Below are 22,793 nucleotides of genomic sequence, written 5' to 3'. Positions count from 1 at the left end.
TCCATTCACAACACTGAACACCCATGTACACCGATGAAACCCTCAACTGTCACATTACTCACCTTTGCATTCAAATCACCCATCACTATAACCCGGTCTCGTGCATCAAAGTTGCTAACACTCACTCAGCTGCTCCCAAAACACTTGCCTCTCATGATCTTTCTTCTCATGCCCAGGAGCATAGGTACCAATAATCACCCATCTCTCTCCATCCACTTTCAGTTTTACCCATATCAATCTAGAGTTTACTCTCTTACACTCTATCACATACTCCCACAACTCCTGTTTCAGCAGTAGTGCTACTCCTTCCCTTGCTCTTGTCCTCTCACCAACCCATGAATTTACTCCCAAAACATTCCTAAACCACTCTTCCCTTTACCCTTGAGCTTCGCTTCACTCAGAGCCAAAACATCCAGGTTCCTTTCCTCAAACATACGACCTATCTCTCCTTTTTTCTCATCTTTGTTACATCCACACACATTTAGACACCTCACTCTGAGCCTTCGAGGAGGATGAGCACTCCCCGCATGACTCCTTCCGTTTCCCCTTTTAGAAAGTTTATATATATATATATATATATATATATATATATATATATATATATATATATATATATATATATATATATATATATTCTTTTCTTTCTTTCATACTATTCGCCATATCCCGCGTTAGCGAGGTAGCGTCAAGAACAGAGGACTGGACCTTTGAGGGAATATCCCCGCCTGGCCCCCTTCTCTGTTCCTTCTTTTGGAAAATTAAAAAAAAAGGGGGAGGGGGGATTTCCAGCCCCCCGCTCCCTTCCCTTTTAGTCGCCTTCTACGGCATGCAGGGAATACGTGGGAAGTATTCTTTCTCCCCTATCCCCAGGGATAGAATGGAAAAAGGTGAGAACAATGGAAGTAAGGGGAGTGGGGGAGGAATGGGATGTATTTAGGGAATCAGTGATGGATTGCGCAAAAGATGCTTGTGGCATGAGAAGAGTGGGAGGTGGGCTGTTTAGAAAGGGTAGTGAGTGGTGGGATGAAGAAGTAAGAGTATTAGTGAAAGAGAAGAGAGAGGCATTTGGACGATTTTTGCAGGGAAAAAATGCAATTGAGTGGGAGAAGTATAAAAGAAAGAGACAGGAGGTCAAGAGAAAGGTGCAAGAGGTGAAAAAAAGGGCAAATGAGAGTTGGGGTGAGAGACTATCAGTAAATTTTAGGGAGAATAAAAAGATGTTCTGGAAGGAGGTAAATAGGGTGCTTAAGACAAGGGAGCAAATGGGAACTTCAGTGAAGGGCGTAAATGGGGAGGTGATAACAAGTAGCGGTGATGTGAGAAGGAGATGGAATGAGTATTTTGAAGGTTTGTTGAATGTGTCTGATGACAGAGTGGCAGATATAGGGTGTTTTGGTCGAGGTGGTGTGCAAAGTGAGAGGGTTAGGGAAAATGATTTGGTAAACAGAGAAGAGGTAGTAAAAGCTTTGCGGAAGATGAAAGCCGGCAAGGCAGCAGGTTTGGATGGCATTGCAGTGGAATTTATTAAGAAAGGGGGTGACTGTATTGTTGACTGGTTGGTAAGGTTATTTAATGTATGTATGACTCATGGTGAGGTGCCTGAGGATTGGCGGAATGCGTGCATAGTGCCATTGTACAAAGGCAAAGGGGATAAGAGTGAGTGCTCAAATTACAGAGGTATAAGTTTGTTGAGTATTCCTGGTAAATTATATGGGAGGGTATTGATTGAGAGGGTGAAGGCATGTACAGAGCATCAGATTGGGGAAGAGCAGTGCGGTTTCAGAAGTGGTAGAGGATGTGTGGATCAGGTGTTTGCTTTGAAGAATGTATGTGAGAAATACTTAGAAAAGCAAATGGATTTGTATGTAGCATTTATGGATCTGGAGAAGGCATATGATAGAGTTGATAGAGATGCTCTGTGGAAGGTATTAAGAATATATGGTGTGGGAGGCAAGTTGTTAGAAGCAGTGAAAAGTTTTTATCGAGGATGTAAGGCATGTGTACGTGTAGGAAGAGAGGAAAGTGATTGGTTCTCAGTGAATGTAGGTTTGCGGCAGGGGTGTGTGATGTCTCCATGGTTGTTTAATTTGTTTATGGATGGGGTTGTAAGGGAGGTAAATGCAAGAGTCCTGGAAAGAGGGGCAAGTATGAAGTCTGTTGGGGATGAGAGAGCTTGGGAAGTGAGTCAGTTGTTGTTCGCTGATGATACAGCGCTGGTGGCTGATTCATGTGAGAAACTGCAGAAGCTGGTGACTGAGTTTGGTAAAGTGTGTGGAAGAAGAAAGTTGAGAGTAAATGTGAATAAGAGCAAGGTTATTAGGTACAGTAGGGGTGAGGGTCAAGTCAATTGGGAGGTGAGTTTGAATGGAGAAAAACTGGAGGAAGTGAAGTGTTTTAGATATCTGGGAGTGGATCTGTCAGCGGATGGAACCATGGAAGCGGAAGTGGATCATAGGGTGGGGGAGGGGGCGAAAATCCTGGGAGCCTTGAAAAATGTGTGGAAGTCGAGAACATTATCTCGGAAAGCAAAAATGGGTATGTTTGAGGGAATAGTGGTTCCAACAATGTTGTATGGTTGCGAGGCGTGGGCTATGGATAGAGATGTGCGCAGGAGGATGGATGTGCTGGAAATGAGATGTTTGAGGACAATGTGTGGTGTGAGGTGGTTTGATCGAGTAAGTAACGTAAGGGTAAGAGAGGTGTGTGGAAATAAAAAGAGCGTGGTTGAGAGAGCAGAAGAGGGTGTTTTGAAATGGTTTGGGCACATGGAGAGAATGAGTGAGGAGAGATTGACCAAGAGGATATATGTGTCGGAGGTGGAGGGAACGAGGAGAAGAGGGAGACCAAATTGGAGGTGGAAAGATGGAGTGAAAAAGATTTTGTGTGATCGGGGCCTGAACATGCAGGAGGGTGAAAGGAGGGCAAGAAATAGAGTGAATTGGAGTCATGTGGTATACAGGGGTTATATATATATATATATATATATATATATATATATATATATATATATATATATATATATATATATATATATGTATATATATATATATATATGTATGGGTGTGTGTGTGCTTAAAATGATGCAATTATTCAGAGGTTGTACATACACATTTCTGTAACTGACGTATACGTTTATATCTTCATCCTACCATCATGGCAAGCTTAACCTGGTGTAGCTGCAGCGCGCACTCACTGTACGGCCACTCCGCTCCTGTGTAAAGGTTACGTTCCAGTACATTATGAGATGACAGGTCTCCCGTGAGGTTGGTGAGCCACCGTCACCCACGTACACAGGCGGTAATATTAACCCGGGTAATTTTCCCCATGTAGGAGGAGGGGTCCCGCGACACACTGTGACATTTCACTGGTGTGTCGTTCCTCGACACTGTGACATTTCACAGGTATGGAGTCTTCAACATTACAATCTCGTACATGTATGGGAGCTCTTGAGTGACCCTGTGATGTTTCAGTGGCGTGAGGGTACCCGAGACAGTAGCGTGCATCATGTGTGCTTGGAGCCTTAAGCATGTACCCTCGTCCACCAGGCATGTCGTGACTATGTTTACAGTTCAAGTGAAATCATCGTCTTGTAACAGTCGCTGTTGTAACAACACTTTGAGGGGCCTCATACAACCCTAGCCAGTTGTTTAGTATGGACGACAGTACACAATAAGGGTTCGTGCGCAGCTTCTTTTTACGTAAGGTGCTGGTGTGACTTGCCACCTTCGTCTGCCTGGCCTCCCAGACACAGTTGCCAATCCAAACTTCAGATGGCGCTAGGTTCACTCCCAAAAAGCGCTACATTTAACCAAATAGCGAAAAAAAAAAACGCTCTTCGCATAATTTCTGTTCTTTGTCGTGCCATATTGATAATAATAACAGGTACGACTGACTGCTTTAACGCTAGAATACTCACCATTATTCCAGATCTGCTAATTCCCAGCAGGGAGTCCCTCCTTCCTCGGTGACCTGGGGTTGTGGCGGTCTCTTGTCATGGTTTTGGTTGCGGTTGCGATGACTCGTATGCTTTCGATGACCCAATGTTTTTCAGTACTTCCTTTGGCAGTTTATAATCATAATTGCAGTTTCCATTTCTTCTTAGTCCATACCTGATAATTAGTATTGCATTTAAGCTTTTGATACTTAGTCTATTTCGAAGATTTGACTTGACGATGTTCATATGAGTAAGTATACGCTCTACGTCAGCATTGGAGTGAGGCAATGTCAGCACAGTCAAAGCCAACTCAGAGAGGTCAATGAAGGGATTTTCTCCTGTTGCATCACTGACCGAGGCTATTTCAGCTTCCTCCACTGGACCTCAATGCGTGTGAGAATTTCTTCGTTATCAGTCAACATCTTTGCTGATTCCAGTATTCCAGGTTTTATGGGTTGCAGACATGAACTCATTGATGACACTGACTGTAACAATTGGACATTTGTCTGGCAAACGTTGACGATGCTGTTTCACCAACTCTGCTACTAACTGTATGCGTCTTCCTCGAACATCCTTTTCATCAGGAAACTTACATTGTGCCATTTCCTTTTCAAACTCGTACCCCAAGTATGGATATGGGTTGCTCTCTACTGAATCTCCTGCCTTTTTATTTTCTGTCTAGGGTGAGGACCTTAGGACTCATAGAATCAGTAAGTTGAATAGGGTCACTTTGCAGTTGGGTTGGATCCTGTACCTCCGCTTCAAATATCTCATTTACACGCTGAACTTCTCCAAGAAAATGCTTCAGGAATATCAGGAAGGCATAGTTTTTCTTGTCACAAAGCTTGACATAGAGGATTTGAGCTGTGTAACACCTCTCACCATTTCTTATCATTTCAGAGTGAATCATATAAGTTCAGCCCATTGCTCTAGTATTCTGACAATTGCTGATTTAACTGACAGCAGTCGAGTCTGGCTTAGTTGTATTAATTTCAATGGAGCTTGACCATCATTGATCAAAGAAAAGATCTCCTTGTACCTTGCTTGGCGAATGGCAGAGTGGGAGGACCAATGATAGGTCTCTCTGATCATAAAACCCAGGTTAATTTGGGAGACATTCTCCTGCAGCATCAGACACAGCTAGATGAAAAGAATGACACACACACTTGATCAGGATCAGATGCGGAGCAGAATTCTAACTAGAGTTTAACATACACTCCACTATTAACCCCTATCATCATAGAAGCATTGTGTGTGCCAACTGCAACAGGGTTTTGTAACTCTAACCCATTGTTCTTCTAGGACTTCTTCTTGATGGCATCACATATCCCATTAATCATTATAGTCAGTCAGCTCAACAACAAGGTCCAAGAAAGTCCTTACAATCTTCTTACTTTCAGAATGGTACAGGATAACGATACCCAATAGTTTCGTTATCATAATGTCATTACTCTCATCAATCAAGAAGCCAAACTTCTGATTGTCTATATCACATTTCGAGTCACTGTTAAAATGTGGGGCAATCATATTGCACAAAACTGCACTACACTTCGACCTTTTTAACTTGACATTCTTGCATCCTTGACTGTCTTTAAAGTTCACGAAGATGATCAACAACACGTAATGAACAATGTTCTGCAATGAATAGCAGTCAATTTCATTTAATCTCCCGTGCGTCATCAATGACTTTTTCCAACGGAATTGTGGTTTGTCTCTGAGTCCTGAATGGCTGGCTCTTCAGCTTTCTTGTCTTTTCCTGTCTTTCAAAGTCACTTAAGTTTGGCAGACAATGGACAATGGCAGTACTTGCAAAGACATAGTGTGTCATCCCCCTGTACTCTTCTTAACCTGTACCAAAAAATTTTCGAACTTGTTCATATCGATGAAAATGTATTAAGTGCAATATTTGTATTGTTTTTCCTAGTTCTTTTAAAAGGTTTCGATTGAACTTCCTAAATCACATAAACATATTTCAATTAGTATCTGGATTTCCTCATATATTGAAATAACACTAAGTTTGGCGCTATTTATATGTACATAAAAAAGGGCACCGATAAACTCGCTAAAGGGCTAAACATGAAATTGAGGCGCTAGATCCCTATAAAAATCGCTAGATCTAGCGTCAAAAGCGCAAAGTTGGCAACTCTGCATTGCGTTGTTTTGTGTCTGTTTTCCCTCGACGATAATGTAAGGCGGCTTATGCAGTCTGTCTGTCTTTTTTTCGACAGAGACACGGAAGACATTAATAAATACTGACCTGACATTCCCTGAAATCTGTAGATCGAAAGTTAAAGAGATGTTAGTCTGACTGATGCAAGGTAAAGCGTAGGGAATAATTATGCGATAGTCAAGACATGTACTGTGTTGTGCTACATGTTGATGTAGGTACCGCCCAAGGGCGCCGAGGAATTCGAATCAGATAACAAACTATCTTTCATGTCGCCGGCCGTGATATGTGCTCCTGTTTGATTAACTAATGAAGGTTTTAAAGGGAGTGAACGAGTTGTGGCGCGCGAAAACGAGTGGCTTCCATACCTTTCCCCACCTCCCTATCGTAACACGTCCGAGAGTATCTGAGAGCAGAGTAGACGAGAGATAATGTCGTGTGTTATCATCATCAAATCTACGGCAGATATACGGCAGCGGGTGGGGTAAAAACCTTCCTCATCGAGCAGTCATTCGTGTTGAAATGCCCATGTCTTCGCCTCACCGCCACTGCATGACCCTGATGTAGGTGATCATCGAGGGTAAGTCTATGGTAGATCGTCTCTTAGTGGTAATCATTAAGAGGGTAAGTAGATGGTAGGTCTCATCTTCAGTGGTAATTACAATTAAGTAGGTCGTCTCTTAGTGTTAACGGTCGATGGTAGACAGGTTAATTGGGCCGCCTTGCGTGCTTGTATAGTGACGCAAGGTCACCTTAATGACGACGCCAGTGGGTGACAGACAGCCTTGACCTCGCATGACCTTGACCTCGCATGACTGGTGGAGCGGCGCTTTGTATGGGGAGGGTCAGGTCATCTGTCGCCACATACTACTGCTGTAGGATGGGTCGCCAGACACACACTTCCGAGGGATCGTTTGGTCAGGTGAGGTCAAATAGCCCACATCACTAAAGTGACCTTGGGTCACTACATGGTGATTATAGACGGTAGACAGGTGATGGGCCGTCTGCAAGGGTAGTTGTGCACGGTAGACGGATGAAGTGGGGGGGGGAGGTCAGATGTGTAACAGAAGAAATTATGCCTGTGGTTAAAACAGTGCGAATAACGGTAACGGGGAGGGAGGGGGGGAGGGGTGTGCTGAGGCGACAACGGTAGTAGGAACAACAGGGGGCAGTAACGGTAGCAACGGCTACAGTAGTAAGAACGATATTGGGAGTAACAGGAATTGTAGCAACAGGAAAAGTGACGGAAAAAGGCAACAGAGAGGAACAGTGGCAGTAGCAACAGGAGAGGATACACTAACAGAAAGATCAAACAGTACTGAGACTACTATAACAGCATCACTGACAACGGTTAGACCAACGGTAATAGCAACAGGAACAGGAGAAGTAACAGTAAGGAACGGAAGCAGCATGAGTCAGCAGCATTAGCGATATTAACGGGATCAACAAAATAACATTAGCAACGGAAGTGACAACAGAAAAAAAAACACACCAGCAGCAGACAAAACAGAAGAAATGCCGGGAAACTAGACGATCAACGGTATCACAACAGGAAGAGTAACGGAAGAAGGGGGGTCAGTCATTAATAACATAACAGTCACGTTAACAGGAGCAACAGGCGTCGAGCAACTGATTGCGTGACGGTACACATAACAGTCACAAGGTAGACTAGATATTACCAATCTGTGCCGTTACGTACGTCACGCTGTGGGGGCCCCTCCTCCCCCGCCCTATGACCTAACACACCCATCTCTCTCTCTCTCTCTCTCTCTCTCTCTCTCTCTCTCTCTCTCTCTCTCTCTCTCTCTCTCTCTCTCTCTCTCTCTCTCTCTGCGTCGTCTTGTCCTCATCCATAAGAACACCCTTGCCTGACCTCTGACCTAGCCCACACAATGATCTAGGTCTCAAGTCGGAGCTGTTATATACCCTAACGAGGCTGTTTGAGGTCATGGAAGAGGTCAGAAAGTCAGTCATTTCATGTGGTTAACAACAGACACATCCAGATCTTATAAAAGAGAAATAAATGTCAACTTTTCCTCCAGACAAGGAGACGTAGATAATGTCAGACGCGGACTTGAAGCTAAGATTTTATTGATATTGGCCTTAGATAATCAACAATGCTGCTTCTCCTCCACTCAAATTGATAACCCCCCCCCCCCCATATGTTGACAATCCTGATACAAAAAAAAATAGTGTTTCACCTAACATCAGATAAATCAAGCCTTAAGTAAAGCTTGTCAGGGTTATTCTGATAATTTGTAACCAGCTTATTAAATCATTTCGTCACCTTGTCCTTCCCAAAGGCAGGGATCCATCTCTTGTCCCTTACAGTGTGAGGATTATTTCTTTCGAGAATGCAACCTGGATATAATAAGGCATAACTCTATACCCCTTTTTTTTTTTTTACTAATTTCATTCATAATACTCTATTCTTACAGGTATATTGAGCGAGAGTTAGAGAAAACAAGACAAGAACATGAGATTAAATACTTGACAGTGAAATCAATATGATCTTAAATGTTCTTGAAATATGTTCTTGATGATGCTTGGATGCTGCTGTATTTGTGTTACCGCCATTTCTCTAACCTGAAAGGTATTATGCCTAATTGTCTTCAAAGCTTTTTGACATATTGTCTAGATATTTGAGCATTTGATTCTTTTAACAAGTTTTAAAGTTAGGAATAAGGGAATCAAATCAGAACCAAATGAATTTATCATATAGAACTATGTTAGGTGACCGATAGTTTTTTCCTGTAAACAGAGCATGTGACACAACATACATTTTGTAATATATGCCGTGATTATACGACTTAAAACAGATAAGATACATTTGGATAATATCAAAAGATGGTTATTATACATACAATTCAATATATAATTCACTAAAAGTATATTTTTGAAAAATATAACCTTTTAAAAGATGTTCACCTGACACCGTCATTTCTTTTAGTAGCGGACGGACGAACGAACGTGACTTCGGCCTGGTCAAGGAACTATATATTTCCTTATATTTGGCTGTCACGTCAATTTGTCAGATTTGTGTGTCATGCAATAGAGTTGTCAAGATGTCCAGATCGTATCAGCGGCCAGAGAATGCCCTTAAAAGGGCTAGCGGTGAGTATTCCGGGGAAATATTGTGATATATTGAGGCCATGTTTATAAGTGGGACCAGCTGGTGCAACCTCCCTGAGAATGTGATGTGATGATAGAATGATCCATCTTTGTAGGGAGACTCAACTCGTCTCTGCAGAGAGTAGAGAGTATGAATTGGTCTTGCTGGGGGGTTAAGTCTAGAATGGGTATAGGGTTTTCATAGGTCAGCTGTTTCAGGTCCAGCTGCCTCGGCTGACCCCTACTACCAAAACATGATGCCTGCCGGGGTGTGTTCACTCTGGGTTCCTTCACATTATTTATCATTACACTGTTTTTCTCATGTCCCATGATACTTCTATAATAGTCTGGGAGGAAGTTTGTCTCGTGCTTCGTGTCTGGATGGTTATTTGGTGCTTTTTACCTTTACCTTTCACATCTTTATGCAAATCATGAAGGGTGTCATGGGGGATCTGTATCGATATTACGCTACTGTTAAAGTAGTGAAGTAGTAATGAGATTGTTTTTTAATGAGATTGTTTTTTAATTCTAAGGGTACCTTCTTGTCCATAATGAGGAGATTCGGGCAATACACTGAGACTGGAAATGCATGTAGAAAAATATGGAATATATTTTACAGGAATGAAAAAAAGTGCACTAAAGATAAGCGATGATATTCTGAGGTTATTCATTGTCAACAACATGAAAGTTGAAAGAATCTTTATTTTTCAGACTGAAAAGAGTTATCATTCATTGGACATTCCTATCTTAAGTATGTACATTGAAGTGTAGCATAGGTGATTTCTTATGCAATCTCTTTTGCCCTTTTTTCAGAATTCATTGATGTGGGGAAACCCAATAGGGCCCTTGAGGTCCTATATGAAGTCATCAAAAGAGGGAAGATGCGTAGCACTTATTCAGAGAAACTCCTGGAGCCCATAATGTTTAAGTACCTAGAGTTATGTGTTGACCTCAAGAAGTCTCATCTGGCCAAGGAAGGTCTTTATCAATACCGAAATATTTTCCAAAGTGTAAGTATTGGTAAACATACATATATGGATACATAATGAGCCTGACTGTATTAAAAGTAGAGTGAACAGTGTCAAACTTAGGAACAAGTGATATTGTTTTTTGGAATACTTTCGTTGCTAATGGTGTTATGTGTTTGTAATGAATTCTTAGGAACAGTGCAGAGTGCCTTGATATTCCTCTGTATTCTTTAATATCATTGTTTTGTATTTGATTTACTCCTTTTTTCAAAGATAAATCATTTTAATTCTTTAAATGTATCATGAAGACAACATTGGGAATTAGTGTACGTAATTGTACTTTATGTACTAACTTCTGTTACATTGAGATAGTTTTATCAGATAATCTCGTGTCATCAGTTTATTCCTTTTTTTTTTTTTTGTCTCCCATCCATCATCATGTGTGCAGGGTTGGCAACTAAGTTTGATTCTGGTCTCAATTTTGTTTGATATTTGTATGTGTTGATGAGTTTCTTCATACAGATAGTACTCGTGTATGGCTAGATGCATTGTGTTATAGATTTGGGTTAGTAGTTACTTATATTACTTCTTTATATTTTTAATGCTTTTATGCCAGACATGCACTTTTCTGTGGTTATCCCTTTCATACCATAGATTGATGTATTTTGCATTCCCATCAGCATAAGGTTTTTTTTTTGAGAAAGTAAGAAAGTTAAAAACAAAAAGGACTGTGCCCAATGAATGAATTCAACAAAATAAGGAATGATGTAAAACATCAAAATGGGAAAACCCTCTCCGCTATAATGCCCATGAATTTCGTAGTAGTGTAAAAGATAGATTTTTTGGGTTGAGCACATTTATACATGCCTTTTTGGATTGTCATCACAGGGCCCAGATAGAACTTCATAGTCATTTTCATCATGTCTTTATACCACAACTTAACCTCAAAACTACACATGTCTTCCCGTGTAGTTTTTTATAGTTGTGGCTGCTAGACATGTGAATATCACTGTAGCTGTCCCCTGATGCAGGTTTTAATAAGAGTCTCTCCCCCACATTGAATTTAGGTTTATTTGCAGCTGTGAAATTTTTGAGAGAATTATAACTGATGGTGGGGGTATGGAGGTTTTCAGTTTAGGTCTAATGCTGGCAGGCTTTCAACCTCCCATCCTATTCACCATTACACTGATTATGATTTTACCATATAGATTCCAAACCCTTTTTTTGTCCAAGTACTTATTCTTTTAGTAACTTGGAGTTACAAAACAGTAACTTTGATAAATTCACTCTTACAGAAATGCATTTTCTGAGTATGATTCCATCTCATTTGTTTACCACAGTTGAATTTCAAAACATGGTAAGTCATCTATGTAGTAACATATGAATGCTGTGCATAATGATGTCCCCTATTATATCCCAGAAAATCCCAGATAATGATCGTTACAGAAACTGCTGTTCAAAAGCTAAAGGTATTATTTTGGCAGTTCATTTAAATTTTTGGCATGTGTCCCAGCTCCTGAGGCTTGGGCCTGGGACATGCATCTAGCTGCTGCCTCCCACAGTTTCTTATGTTAAGAACAGCCATCTTAGAATTTATGGATATGATACCTCCTTTCCTCAAACCACAGAGCTTTAGAATTTTCCTTGTTTTGTTTTCCCTCTTCCTTTGACCTTCTACTTTCAAGGCTCAGTATGGAAACAATAACACCAAAGGAGTTTTGATAAATCTCCTGCATATTCATTCACTCATGCTTTTAATTTTTCATTCATCTTATATTGCCACAATTGCGGCATTTTATTGCTTTTGCCATGTCAGCTAGTATAAAGCATCTACTTAAGGGTAGCATAAGATACTGACTAGGTAGTTGATAGGCAGTTGTATAACATAAACTCTTTTCCTCAAAGGTAAATGTGTCATCCTTGGAGACTGTAGTGCGTCACTACTTATCACTGGCAGATGAACGTACAGAAGCAGCCCGTAAAGAGAGCCACCAAGCTGTAGTGGACATTGATGACTTAGACAATCTAGCAACACCTGAAGAAATCCTTTTGTCTGCTGTGTCTGGAGAGGATGCTCAGGTTTGTTGCTGAAGGCTTGTTTTTAGATTGTTTAATCAAACATATTTTGAACTGAAGAACGTGGCTTTTTCATGCCTTGTTTTTGTTTTTTTGTTTTGCTGAATGTTTTTTCTTTCTTGCTTCAGAATACCTGAATTGTTTGATATTTATTACAATTTTCACACAGGACCGTAGTGACAGAACAATTTTGACCCCCTGGGTCAAATTCTTATGGGAGAGTTACCGCCAGTGTTTGGAACTTTTGCGCACCAATTCACGTGTTGAGCGGTTGTACCACGACATCGCCAAGCAGGTATTGATTTTTACTTTTACCGTTCTTTCACTGAAAATATCATTAGGACAACTAGTATACTATTGTTTGGCTTGTACACTCGGCCACAGGAGATGTTTATATCAACTGAGCTAGTAACACTTTATAGAGGAGGAGAAAAGGTTTGTGGAACTTAGTAGAGTTGCTGTCATATTTCCTTGCTCCGGTCCAAGTTGCTGTATTTTCTTTGTTTCTTATATGCTTAGGTTGGTGGAACTCACTCCGTAAAGACAAACTGTCCCCATGTTTCACAACATTTGATGACATATAACTCAGTCTCTATTCTGACTCACAAGTTTCTTTTACCCCCGGGGATTGGCATTATGAAAACAACCCACATCATTGTGTTGTTAGAGGTGACAAATACCCTCCACTCTTTATATTTCTCTTTCCAAACGGAGTAAAGGTAAGATCCAACCAAGAATTGTTCCTCAAGGGGTCAAGAAGGTTGTGTCTCTGTTTCTAATGGTACCTTGCAGCTAGGAAACTACAAACAAGTGTGAAGGTAAAAGATTAGAAAGACTGCCATTGGTTTATATTTTGATGTGGACTTTTTTATATTCAAGATCAATAATCATGTGATTAAAGATCTTTCTTTCATACCTGATTGCCGTTTCTTGCATTAGCGAGGGAGCGATAGGAACAGACGAAGAAAGGCTACTTCTGTCCGCATCCATTCTCAAACTGTCACGTGTAATGCTCCAAAACCACAGTTCCCAATCCACATCAGGCTCCACACACCATTCCATGGTTTACACCAGACCTGGTTTAAAACACTGACAGCTTGTCAACCTCAGTATATCACATCATTCCAACTCACTCTATGCTGTGCTTGCCTATCACCATCCTGCATGTTCAGGCCCTATTGCTTAAAATCTTTTTCACTCAGTCCTTCATCTTCAGTTTCATCTCCCCATTCTCCTTCCCTCTACTTCTGACACATATATCCTTTTTGTCAACCTTTCTTCAATCATTCTCTCCATATGACCAGACCATTTCAGCACACCCTCTTTTACTCTCAGCCACACTTTTTATTACGACCCAATTCTCTCACTCTTTCTCTGCTTACTTGATCACACCACATATTGTCCTCAAACATTTCATTTCTAACACATCCACCCTCCTCCATACAACCCAATATATAACCCATGCCTTGCATCCATACAATCTTGTTTGGACAACTGTTCTTTCAAACATGCCTATTTTTGCCCACCCAGGTGACGTTCTCTCTTTCCACACATTTTTCCGTGCTCTTAGAAGATATTAGCATTGACTGTTGTTGATAGGTTGAGTTTGGCTGTAGCAAGTAGGAATACAAAAAAATTTTATCCCTTTATGTATCTGAAGGAAGTTGATAAGATTTTACAAGGGAAGAGCACCATTATAACTGCTAGAGATGAAGTATTCCTTTTTATGGTTTTTCATATTGTTTTTAAAATCATCACCCTCTTCATTGTTTAGATCTGGGAAATCTTTTAAAATCTATCTTGGTACTCTCCTCAAATTAGTTCTTTTTTCCAGGCATTCATTTCCTTTACATAGGTAATGTACAGTCAAGTTTTCAAAACATGTTCCTGAGCAGAAATTCATAAGATGCCTGAGGATTTTGTGCTAAAACTTTTCGGAAAAATAACAATATGAAATAATTTTTTTATGATTAATTTGATATGATTATTTTTTGAATATATACAAAGATGTGTGTGACACTACTTTTACATATAAGCTTTGATTATGTCCCTTAAATTGCATTTTTTTTTACACTTCAGGCTTTCATGTTCTGTGAGAAATACAGTCGCAAGACTGAGTTTCGTAAGCTCTGTGACAACTTGCGCACCCATTTGTCTCACATCCAGAAGCAACAAGGGTCAGCTACTGCAGTCAATCTCAATAATCCTGAAACTCAGCAGGTAATAAAGTGGTGTGCAGTGCTTGGCCATGTTTACCTATGTTATTGGGATAAAATTGCCTTGCAGATTTGTTTAACTTATGTACTTTAAAGGATTCATTGTAAGATTTTGTTCAGAGCTTTATTAAGTGGTTGTTGTCCATCCATGTTGAACTTGCACAGAAGGCTCCCATTTTTTATCTTGAAGTGTTCATTATAGAAATTAAGGTATATGTCTCAAGGGTCACTACCCCTACCTAACCTGTTTCCCATAAACTTAACCCCTACCCAACTGCAGTTTTGCCACCCACGGGGTCTTTCAGGCATGTAACCCCATGGTTGCCAAGCAACCTCTATTGCATAATTATTTTTCCTATTACTCTGTTTGGTTTCTCTTTCTAGTGAACTCAGGAAAAAATGTAATGATAGAGTACTTTGAAAGTTTAGGCAGGATGGATGAAGAGGGATGACCTGCATGTTTAAGATTATAGGAAGAGAATAGGAATTTTATTTAAAGTTTGAATAATTAAGTATATTGCAACAGAATTCTTTCATGTAGAGGAATATATATGATTATGCAGTTATAGGTTTGTATTAAGATTTTGCAGGGAAATGTGTTAGCTTTGATTTTATGTGATTTGAATCACTTTTGTTGAATTAAGCTTTTTCTGTTTAAGATGAATCTGGAAACTCGCTTGGAGCAGCTCAATTATGCCATCAAGATGGAATTGTGGCAAGAAGCATACAAGGCCATTGAGGATATCTCTGACCTTATGAACAAATCAAAGAAGATGCCCAAGCCACATGTGATGGCCTCGTATTACCAGAAGTTGTCATTGGTGTTCTGGAAAGCTGGTAACATGCTGTTCCATGCTGCTGCCCTTTTCAAACTGTTTCAGCTCCTAAGGGACCAGAAGAAGAATATTACAGGTTAGTAGAGCTTTTTGTCCATGTTGTTTGTTGAAGCATTACATGTGAGGACCTGAAAGTAGTAGGTTGTAACATTAGGCAGGAATATTAGGTAGTAGTTGGTAGAAACTTTAGGTAGGAGCCTCTGAAAACACTGCATTACAGTTGCCCTGTGCCAGTGTTCTGCTAATGGTGAGGCACTAAAGGCTGAGAATCAGCACTGGAGTTCATCAGTAATGGAGACTGTTTTGCCATGGCCACTCTCCTTAGGGAGTTTCCAATTGGAATGGGCATCAGGTTAGGAGGTAGATAACATGTGCAAGACAAGACAACAGTTGAGAACATTGGTGAAGGGGGGAAATGATAACAGACAGTGATGAAGTGAGGAGGAGAGGATGGAGTGGTTAGGGAGGTAAATGCAAGAGTTTTAGAGAGGGTGCGAGTATGCATTCTTTTGGGGATAAGAGGGCCTGGAAAGTGAGTCAGTTGCTGTTTGCCAATGATACAGCACTAGTGGTTGAGTTGAGTGAGAAACTGCAAAAGTTGGTGACTGAGTTTGGAAAAGTGTGTGAATGGAGAAAGTTGAGAGTAAATGTGAATAACAATAAAATTATGTTCTGCAGGGTTGAGGGACAAGTTAGTTGGGATATGAGTTTGAATGGAGAAAAATTGGAGGAAGTGAAGTGTTTTAGATATCTGGGAGTGAACTTAGCAGCAGATGGAACTGTGGAAGTGGAAGTGAGTCAGCAGGTGAAGGGTCTGAGAGCAATGAAGAATGTAGGGAAAGAGAGAATGTTATCTCAGAGAGCGAAAATGTGTATGTCTAAAGGAATAGTTGTTCCAACAATATTATACTGTTGCGAGGCATGGGCTATGGATAGGTTTGTACGGAGGAGGGTGGATGTGTTGGAAATGAAATGTTTGAGGACGATATGTGGTGTGAGGTGGTTTTATCAAGTATGCAATGAGAGGGTAAGAGAGATTTATATTTATTTTGCTTTGTCGCTGTCTCCCGCATTAGCGAGGTAGCGCAAGGAAACAGACGAAAGAAATGGCCCAACCCACCTACATACACATGTATATACAGACACATCTACACATGCACATATACATACCTATACATCTCAACTTATACACATATATACACACACACAGACAAATACATATATACACATGTACATAATTCATAAGAGAGATGTGTGGTAATAAAAAGAGTGTGATTAGGAGCAAAAGAGGGTATGTTGAAATGGTTTGGACCTAAGGAGAGAATGAGTGAGGAAGATTTGACAAAGAGGATATATGTGTTGGAGGTGGAGGGAGCAAGAAGTGGGAGACCAAATTGGAGGTGGAAGGATTTAGTGAAAAAGATGATGTGGTATACAGGGGTCAGCATGCTGTCAGTGGACTGAACTAGGGCATGTGACACATGGGTAAACCTTGGAAAGGTCTCTGGGGCCTGGATGTGAATAGGGAGTTGTGGTTTTGGTGCATTACACATGACAGCTAGAGATTGTGAGTGAATGTTGCCTTTTTTGTCTTGTTTTCCTTGTGCTACCTCACTGATGCAGGGAATAACAATGCTCTTCCCTGTGGGGCGGGGTAGCAAAAGGAATGGGTGAAGGCAAGCAAGTATGAATATGTACATGTGTATATATGTATATGGCTGTGTATGGGTGTGTATATGAGTGGATGTGTTTTTCTTTATCTGTTTCCTTGTGCTACCTCGCTGATGCAGGAAACGGCAATCAAATATAATGATAAAAGAAAATTGTTATTGTAATGATAGTCACTAAAGTGAGAAAGTAAGGGCCTGCCATTATGTTAATGCAACAGTTAATCAGACATTGTACAACCTGTAGATCCTAGATCGTAATGGTACGTGATGAATATCCCATGATTAGATTTTAAGTAAGTTTTTATATCAGAAAAATGCTGAAAGGCTGTCAGAAAGATACAAGTTGGAAAGTTAAGATGCTTATTTCACATGTACAGGTAGGTACTTAGCGTAGTGAATTGCACTGTGAAAGCTTAGAGGTTCCTTCTTGTGATGTTTAATGTTATCACAGTATTATATTTTTGATATGAACTTATAGTCACTCTTGAAATTACTTTTGATTTTGTTAGATTTATTGTAATGGAAATCAGTTTTCTGTATAATGTGGGTTTTTAAGACTAAGTTTAATTTTCTGCTTTCTCGCAGATTCTGTAACTATCAGAAGACACTGGTTAGAATTATTTGCTCATGTCAATGCTTATGCATTATTATGTGCGCTTACTGAAATTAAAAGTTTTTCTACTGATTCACTTTAGCTGAGGAAATTGGAAAGCGTGGATCAATTGTGCTGATTGCAACACTGGCTATTCCTCTGCCATCTGCTCACCCCGAGTTTGATAGGTTCATCGAAACAGAAAAGTCAGCTCTTGAAAAGATTGAGAAGTTAGCAACCCTTTTATCTCTGCCAAAGCCTCCAACTCGAAACTCCCTTATCAGGTCAGTTTGGTCTTGGAAAAATTGAGATGTTTTGAGATTTTTGTTATTTTAAAAAATTGAGTTAGTTGGGTATATATTTCATATATTTTTATATTGTAGTATTAATAATTTCCTAAGATGCATCTCCTATATTACCTGAGATAGGGAATTAGGAATTGTACCCGCATCTCTTGTACATAGGGGTGAGAAAGTAGGGCCCTGAAATACTTCCCTCTTGTATTATCAGTTTACACAGAACAGGACGAGGAGTTGCAAAGTGAGGATTTCGCCTTGAAGACTCCTGTTGGGGTGTCAAAATGTACATGGATGTAACCCAGATTAGAAGTGAGAGATAGATGTCATGTTTAGTTAGAGGAGCCTAGATGGTTTCACCTGAGTGAAGTTAAGTTTAAGGGGAAGTGGGTAGAATTGTTTGGAAATGTTTTGGGTTTAAAGTCTGTGGTTGTGAGTGAGTATGAGCAAAGTAAAGGGTGGCTCTTCTGGTAGAGGAGAGGTACGACTCTTTTAAGGAATATAAGGAAGCAGTTTCACGATTGAGGTGTGGCAGTGAAAGTAGAAGAAAGGAAATTTGTTATTTTTACTTCCACATCTGGTAGTATGAAGAGTAGAAAAGACTCAAGTACCATTTGGGAGAACCTGATTGAGTGCTTTAGCAGTTTTGATACATGGGGATCTAAATAGGCAACATTGGGTTATAAGTGAATTGAAAGTAAAATTTGGAGGCCTAGGGTTCTCAGTGTATATCAAAATGGGCTCAGCTTGTTCAGCTGTGCACTGAAAAAGAAATTGTGAATGGGAATACTTGGTCTAAAAAAAGATGAATTCATTCATAAGTATGAAGGGGTGGGTTGGGAGTAACTGGGCATTTTTTGATACTGTGCCGATTGACAGGTATGCAAAGGAAAGATTATTGGGTGTGAATGTGATGAGAGACATGGCAGGTAGGATAATAATTTCTTGGTGAGGGCAAGCGTGAAAATTTGTGAGTGTTTTAGGAAAAGGGGAAATAATAAGTGAAAGCGGATCTGTTTAGGAAAGAGCCTGCGTGCAGAGATACCAAGAGAGATTGTGAAGAGTGGCATAAGGTTAGAGCAAATGAAACAAGGGTAATGGCCAAGGAGTGGAAGGTGTTTAGGAAGCATTGGATACTTGTGTGGGTGAAGTTTGTGACATACTGGAGGTGGGATGGTGACGTATGAGACAGGGTGGTGAGTGGTTAGATGAAAAGATTAAATTGTGAAAAAGTGATGTTCATAAAATCTACTGCAGGGAAGGAGTGTTACTGAAATGTAATGACACCCTTTTGATCCTCAACTTGAATGCAACACTCGCCTTCCTATTTTTGTAAATAGTCAACCACTTCCTCTCATCACAATGCCAACCATACTAGTTATCAAATATGACACACCTGACATTTACTTCTCATGCCACAAACATCAGTAGAAAGGCCAGATACCCTCAGGACAGTTGCTGGTACCAGATTTGAATGTAAAAGAAACTTGTTTTATAGTAGTACTTATGTCAGGAGGAGCCTTCTTGAAATGGGTTGGGAGTCACCACTGTTGTGCCAGGGGGCTCAGTCATGGGACAATTGCTCCTTCTGATGTGTATAAGTGATTTTTCCAGGACTGGCATCTTATCTGAATATGTTTGTCATGCCAAGTCAGGAGGGAGAAGAGTGTTGAGGATTGCATCATCTTAAAAGATGATCATGATTGACTAACTTGCAAATTGGTTTGATACATGCTTAATGAAATTCAACCTAAGTAAATGTGATGAGTATGGGTCACAGTGAAAGAAGACCTTGATTTGAATATTATGTAGTGGGAAGTAAGCTGCAGGAGAGAGACTTTGGGGTCTGCACCATTCCCAATCTGTCTGAAAATCCCACCAAGGAGAATAATTAAGACCAAATGTTTGCCGGCAAATACTTGAATTGCATTTAAGTCTTTGGATGATATATTCAGCAAGCCACTCTCATACTGTGTAAGACCAAAATTTGAGTTTTTCTCGGGTTTGCTCACCAATTAAAAAAGCACAAGAATCTAGGAGAGAAGGCCCAGAGTAGAGCAGCAAAGGTGGTACTAAAATTAACTCTCTAACTAGACCTCTCTTAGATCTACATTGATCCACACATCCTGTACCACTTCTGAAACCACACCTGCTCTTCCCCAATCTGATGCTTTGTACATGCCTTCACCCTCTCACTCAATACCCTCCCATATAATTTCCCAGGAATACTCAATAAACTTATACCTCTGTACCTTTGCCTTTGTACAATGGCACTATGCATGCATTCCGCCAATCCTCATGCTTTTCACCATGAACCTTACATGCATTGAATATCCTCACCAATCAGTCAACAACACAGTCACCCCCTTTTTTTTAAATTCCCCTGCAATACCCTCCAAACCCGCCACCTTGCCGGCTTTCATCTACCGCAAAGCTTTCACTGCCTCTTCTCTGTTTACCAAACCATTCTCCCTGACCCTCTCACCTCCTCACCACCTCGACCAAAACACCCTATATCTGCCACTCTTTCATCAAACACATTCAACAAACCTTCAAAATCCTCACTCTATCTCCTTCTCACATCACCACTACTTTTTAAGACCTCCCCATTATCCCCCTTCACTGATGTTCCCGTTTGTTCTCGTCTTACGCATTTTATTTACCTCCTTCCAAGACATCTTTTTATTCTCCCTAGGATTTAACAATACTCTCTCACCCCTAACTATCAATTGCCCTCTTTTTCACCTCTTGCACCTTTCTCCTGACCTCCTGCCTCTTTCTTTTATACATCTCCCAGTCGTTTGCACTATTTCCCTCAAAAATTGTCCAAATGCCTATCTCATCTCTTTCACTAACAATCTTACTTCATCCCACAACTCACTATCCTTTCTCATCTACCCACCTCCCACCTGTCTCATGCCACAGGCATCTTTTGTGCAAGATATCACTGCTTCCCTAAATACATCCCATTCCTCCCCCACTCCCGTTATGTCATTTGCACTCACCTTTTTCCATTGTACACTCAATCTCTCCTGGTACTTCCTCACATAAGTCTTCTTTCCAAGCTCACGTACTCTCACCACTCCAACATTATCTCCTTTTCTGAAAACCTCCACAAATCTTCACCTTTGCCTCCAGAAGATAATGATCAGACATTCCTCCATATATACACATGTACATTTTCAAACTTGCTTGCTTTTATCCATTGCTGTCACTACCCCGCCACATTGGAAACAGCATAGCAGTTCACAAGAAGAAAACTGGTTTTCCCTCCAGTTGATAAACACCCCTTTTCAGACAGCCAGGGAATTTCAAATTTTTGCCGAAGAGGTTAAGAGAGCTGAATTAAAAGGAAAGGTTAAAAGCTGTAAATCTGCCCAGCACAAACGAGAGGGGCAGGTTCCCAGATCTCACCATTTAAGGTCTTCAACCAGACTGATTATGTAGACAGAGAATAGACTTGAAAGACGTAAGAAAAGAACAACCAGAGGGTATAGTATCAAATTAGGCAAGAAAATGTTTGATGAACATGTATAGTAGTATCAGAGTGAAAGATGAATGGAATAAATAAAACAAAGATGTGATATATTAGAACAGCATACACAAGTTTGAAAGGCTGTACAAAAGCAGAGAATGTTCAGTAGATGGGGCCTCATGATTGTAAAACTCCTTCCACATGTAACATCTACAGATATTTTTTTTAGTCTTGGTTAAGGTTCAGGTATTATGATGATAGAAATTCTTACTTAATTCTGAAATTTTATATATATATGAGTCAATAGAATTATGATTGCCCTGACATCATAACTGATAAAATATTGACAGGTTTAAATCAAAGTCAGGTTATTATTAAACAAATTGAAGTTTATTAGTTTTTGCTTATTTTTTAAAGGGACCTGATCCGTTTTAATGTGGTATCAGCAGTGCCACAAGAGTTGCAGAACCTCTATCGACTGATGGAGGTAGAATTTGATCCTCTTCATTTATGTAGCAGAATGCAGAGAAACATTGAATGGATCCAAGAACATCCTGAGCTAGGTGCCAAGATACTCTTTTCAATGTACAAAGTCTGGATTTTGAGATTATGCTATTGATTGTAAGACAAGCATTAGTAAGAGTCTTCTCTTTGATTAGTTTGATGAAAGAAATATACTACCAAGTACATGGTAGCCACAGAGAATGATTTTTTTGATATATAATAAACTAATGTTAATTGGAATTTTCAGGGTTGACCCAGTATGTGCCAGCTCTGCAGGAGATGACAATTACTCGTCTTGTGAAGCAGGTGGCACAGCTGTATCAGTCAATAACTTTCAAGCGACTCCTTAAGCTCAGCTTGTTTGTTGATGCCTTCCATCTAGAACGTATCCTAGTTGATTTGGTGCGCCATAATGACTTGCAAGTAAGAATAATGCATCTGTGAAATGGAATAATGTTGTAAGAAATAAGCTTATATCATTGGTATATGGGGAAGATTTTCTTCATACTTGATTGTCATTTCCAGCATTAGTGAGGTAGCGCCTGGAAACAGACAAAGGAAGGCACATCCACTCTCATATGCATACATGTACTTATACGCAAACATGTAAACTTTTGTTTCATACACATTCGCCATTTTCTGTGTTGGCGAGGTAGCGTTTAGAGCAGAGGACCGAGCCTTAGAGGGACTGTTCTCACTCAATCCCTTTCATATATACACATTGGAAAGGATCACAATTTTGCACATGATCAAGTGTATTCCTATGAGTCCACAGGGAAAATGAAACACGATAAGTTCCCAAGTGCACTTTTGTGTAATAATCACATCATCAGGGGAGATACAAGAAATATAAGTCGGTTGATGTACAACAAAGGGACGTAGCTAAGATGCCATTTGGTAAACAAGTGATTGTCCAAGACAGACAAGTGTCTCGTAAACTTATCACGT

At 40.2% G+C, this 22,793-nt stretch overlaps 1 protein-coding gene across 1 annotated transcript in view; it reads left to right on the top strand.

The window, feature by feature from the left end:
• Positions 1-9,047: 9,047 nt before the first annotated feature.
• eIF3a (eukaryotic translation initiation factor 3 subunit a) overlaps positions 9,048-22,793 on the top strand; it is a 46,779-nt gene continuing 33,033 nt past the window's right edge. The window contains exons 1-9 of the mRNA XM_071676537.1: positions 9,048-9,215; positions 10,026-10,222; positions 12,086-12,259; positions 12,426-12,551; positions 14,336-14,476; positions 15,132-15,384; positions 17,674-17,854; positions 21,759-21,904; positions 22,093-22,268. Coding sequence (XP_071532638.1) covers positions 9,167-9,215; positions 10,026-10,222; positions 12,086-12,259; positions 12,426-12,551; positions 14,336-14,476; positions 15,132-15,384; positions 17,674-17,854; positions 21,759-21,904; positions 22,093-22,268 — 1,443 coding nt within the window. The 5' untranslated portion in view covers positions 9,048-9,166. The remainder of the gene's footprint in view (positions 9,216-10,025; positions 10,223-12,085; positions 12,260-12,425; positions 12,552-14,335; positions 14,477-15,131; positions 15,385-17,673; positions 17,855-21,758; positions 21,905-22,092; positions 22,269-22,793) is intronic.

The sequence above is a fragment of the Panulirus ornatus genome, chromosome 23 (genome assembly GCF_036320965.1).
Source record: "Panulirus ornatus isolate Po-2019 chromosome 23, ASM3632096v1, whole genome shotgun sequence".
Lineage (NCBI taxonomy): Eukaryota > Metazoa > Arthropoda > Malacostraca > Decapoda > Palinuridae > Panulirus > Panulirus ornatus.
Note: the sequence above shows the minus strand (reverse complement) of the source record. Positions and strands in the feature narration are given on the sequence as shown.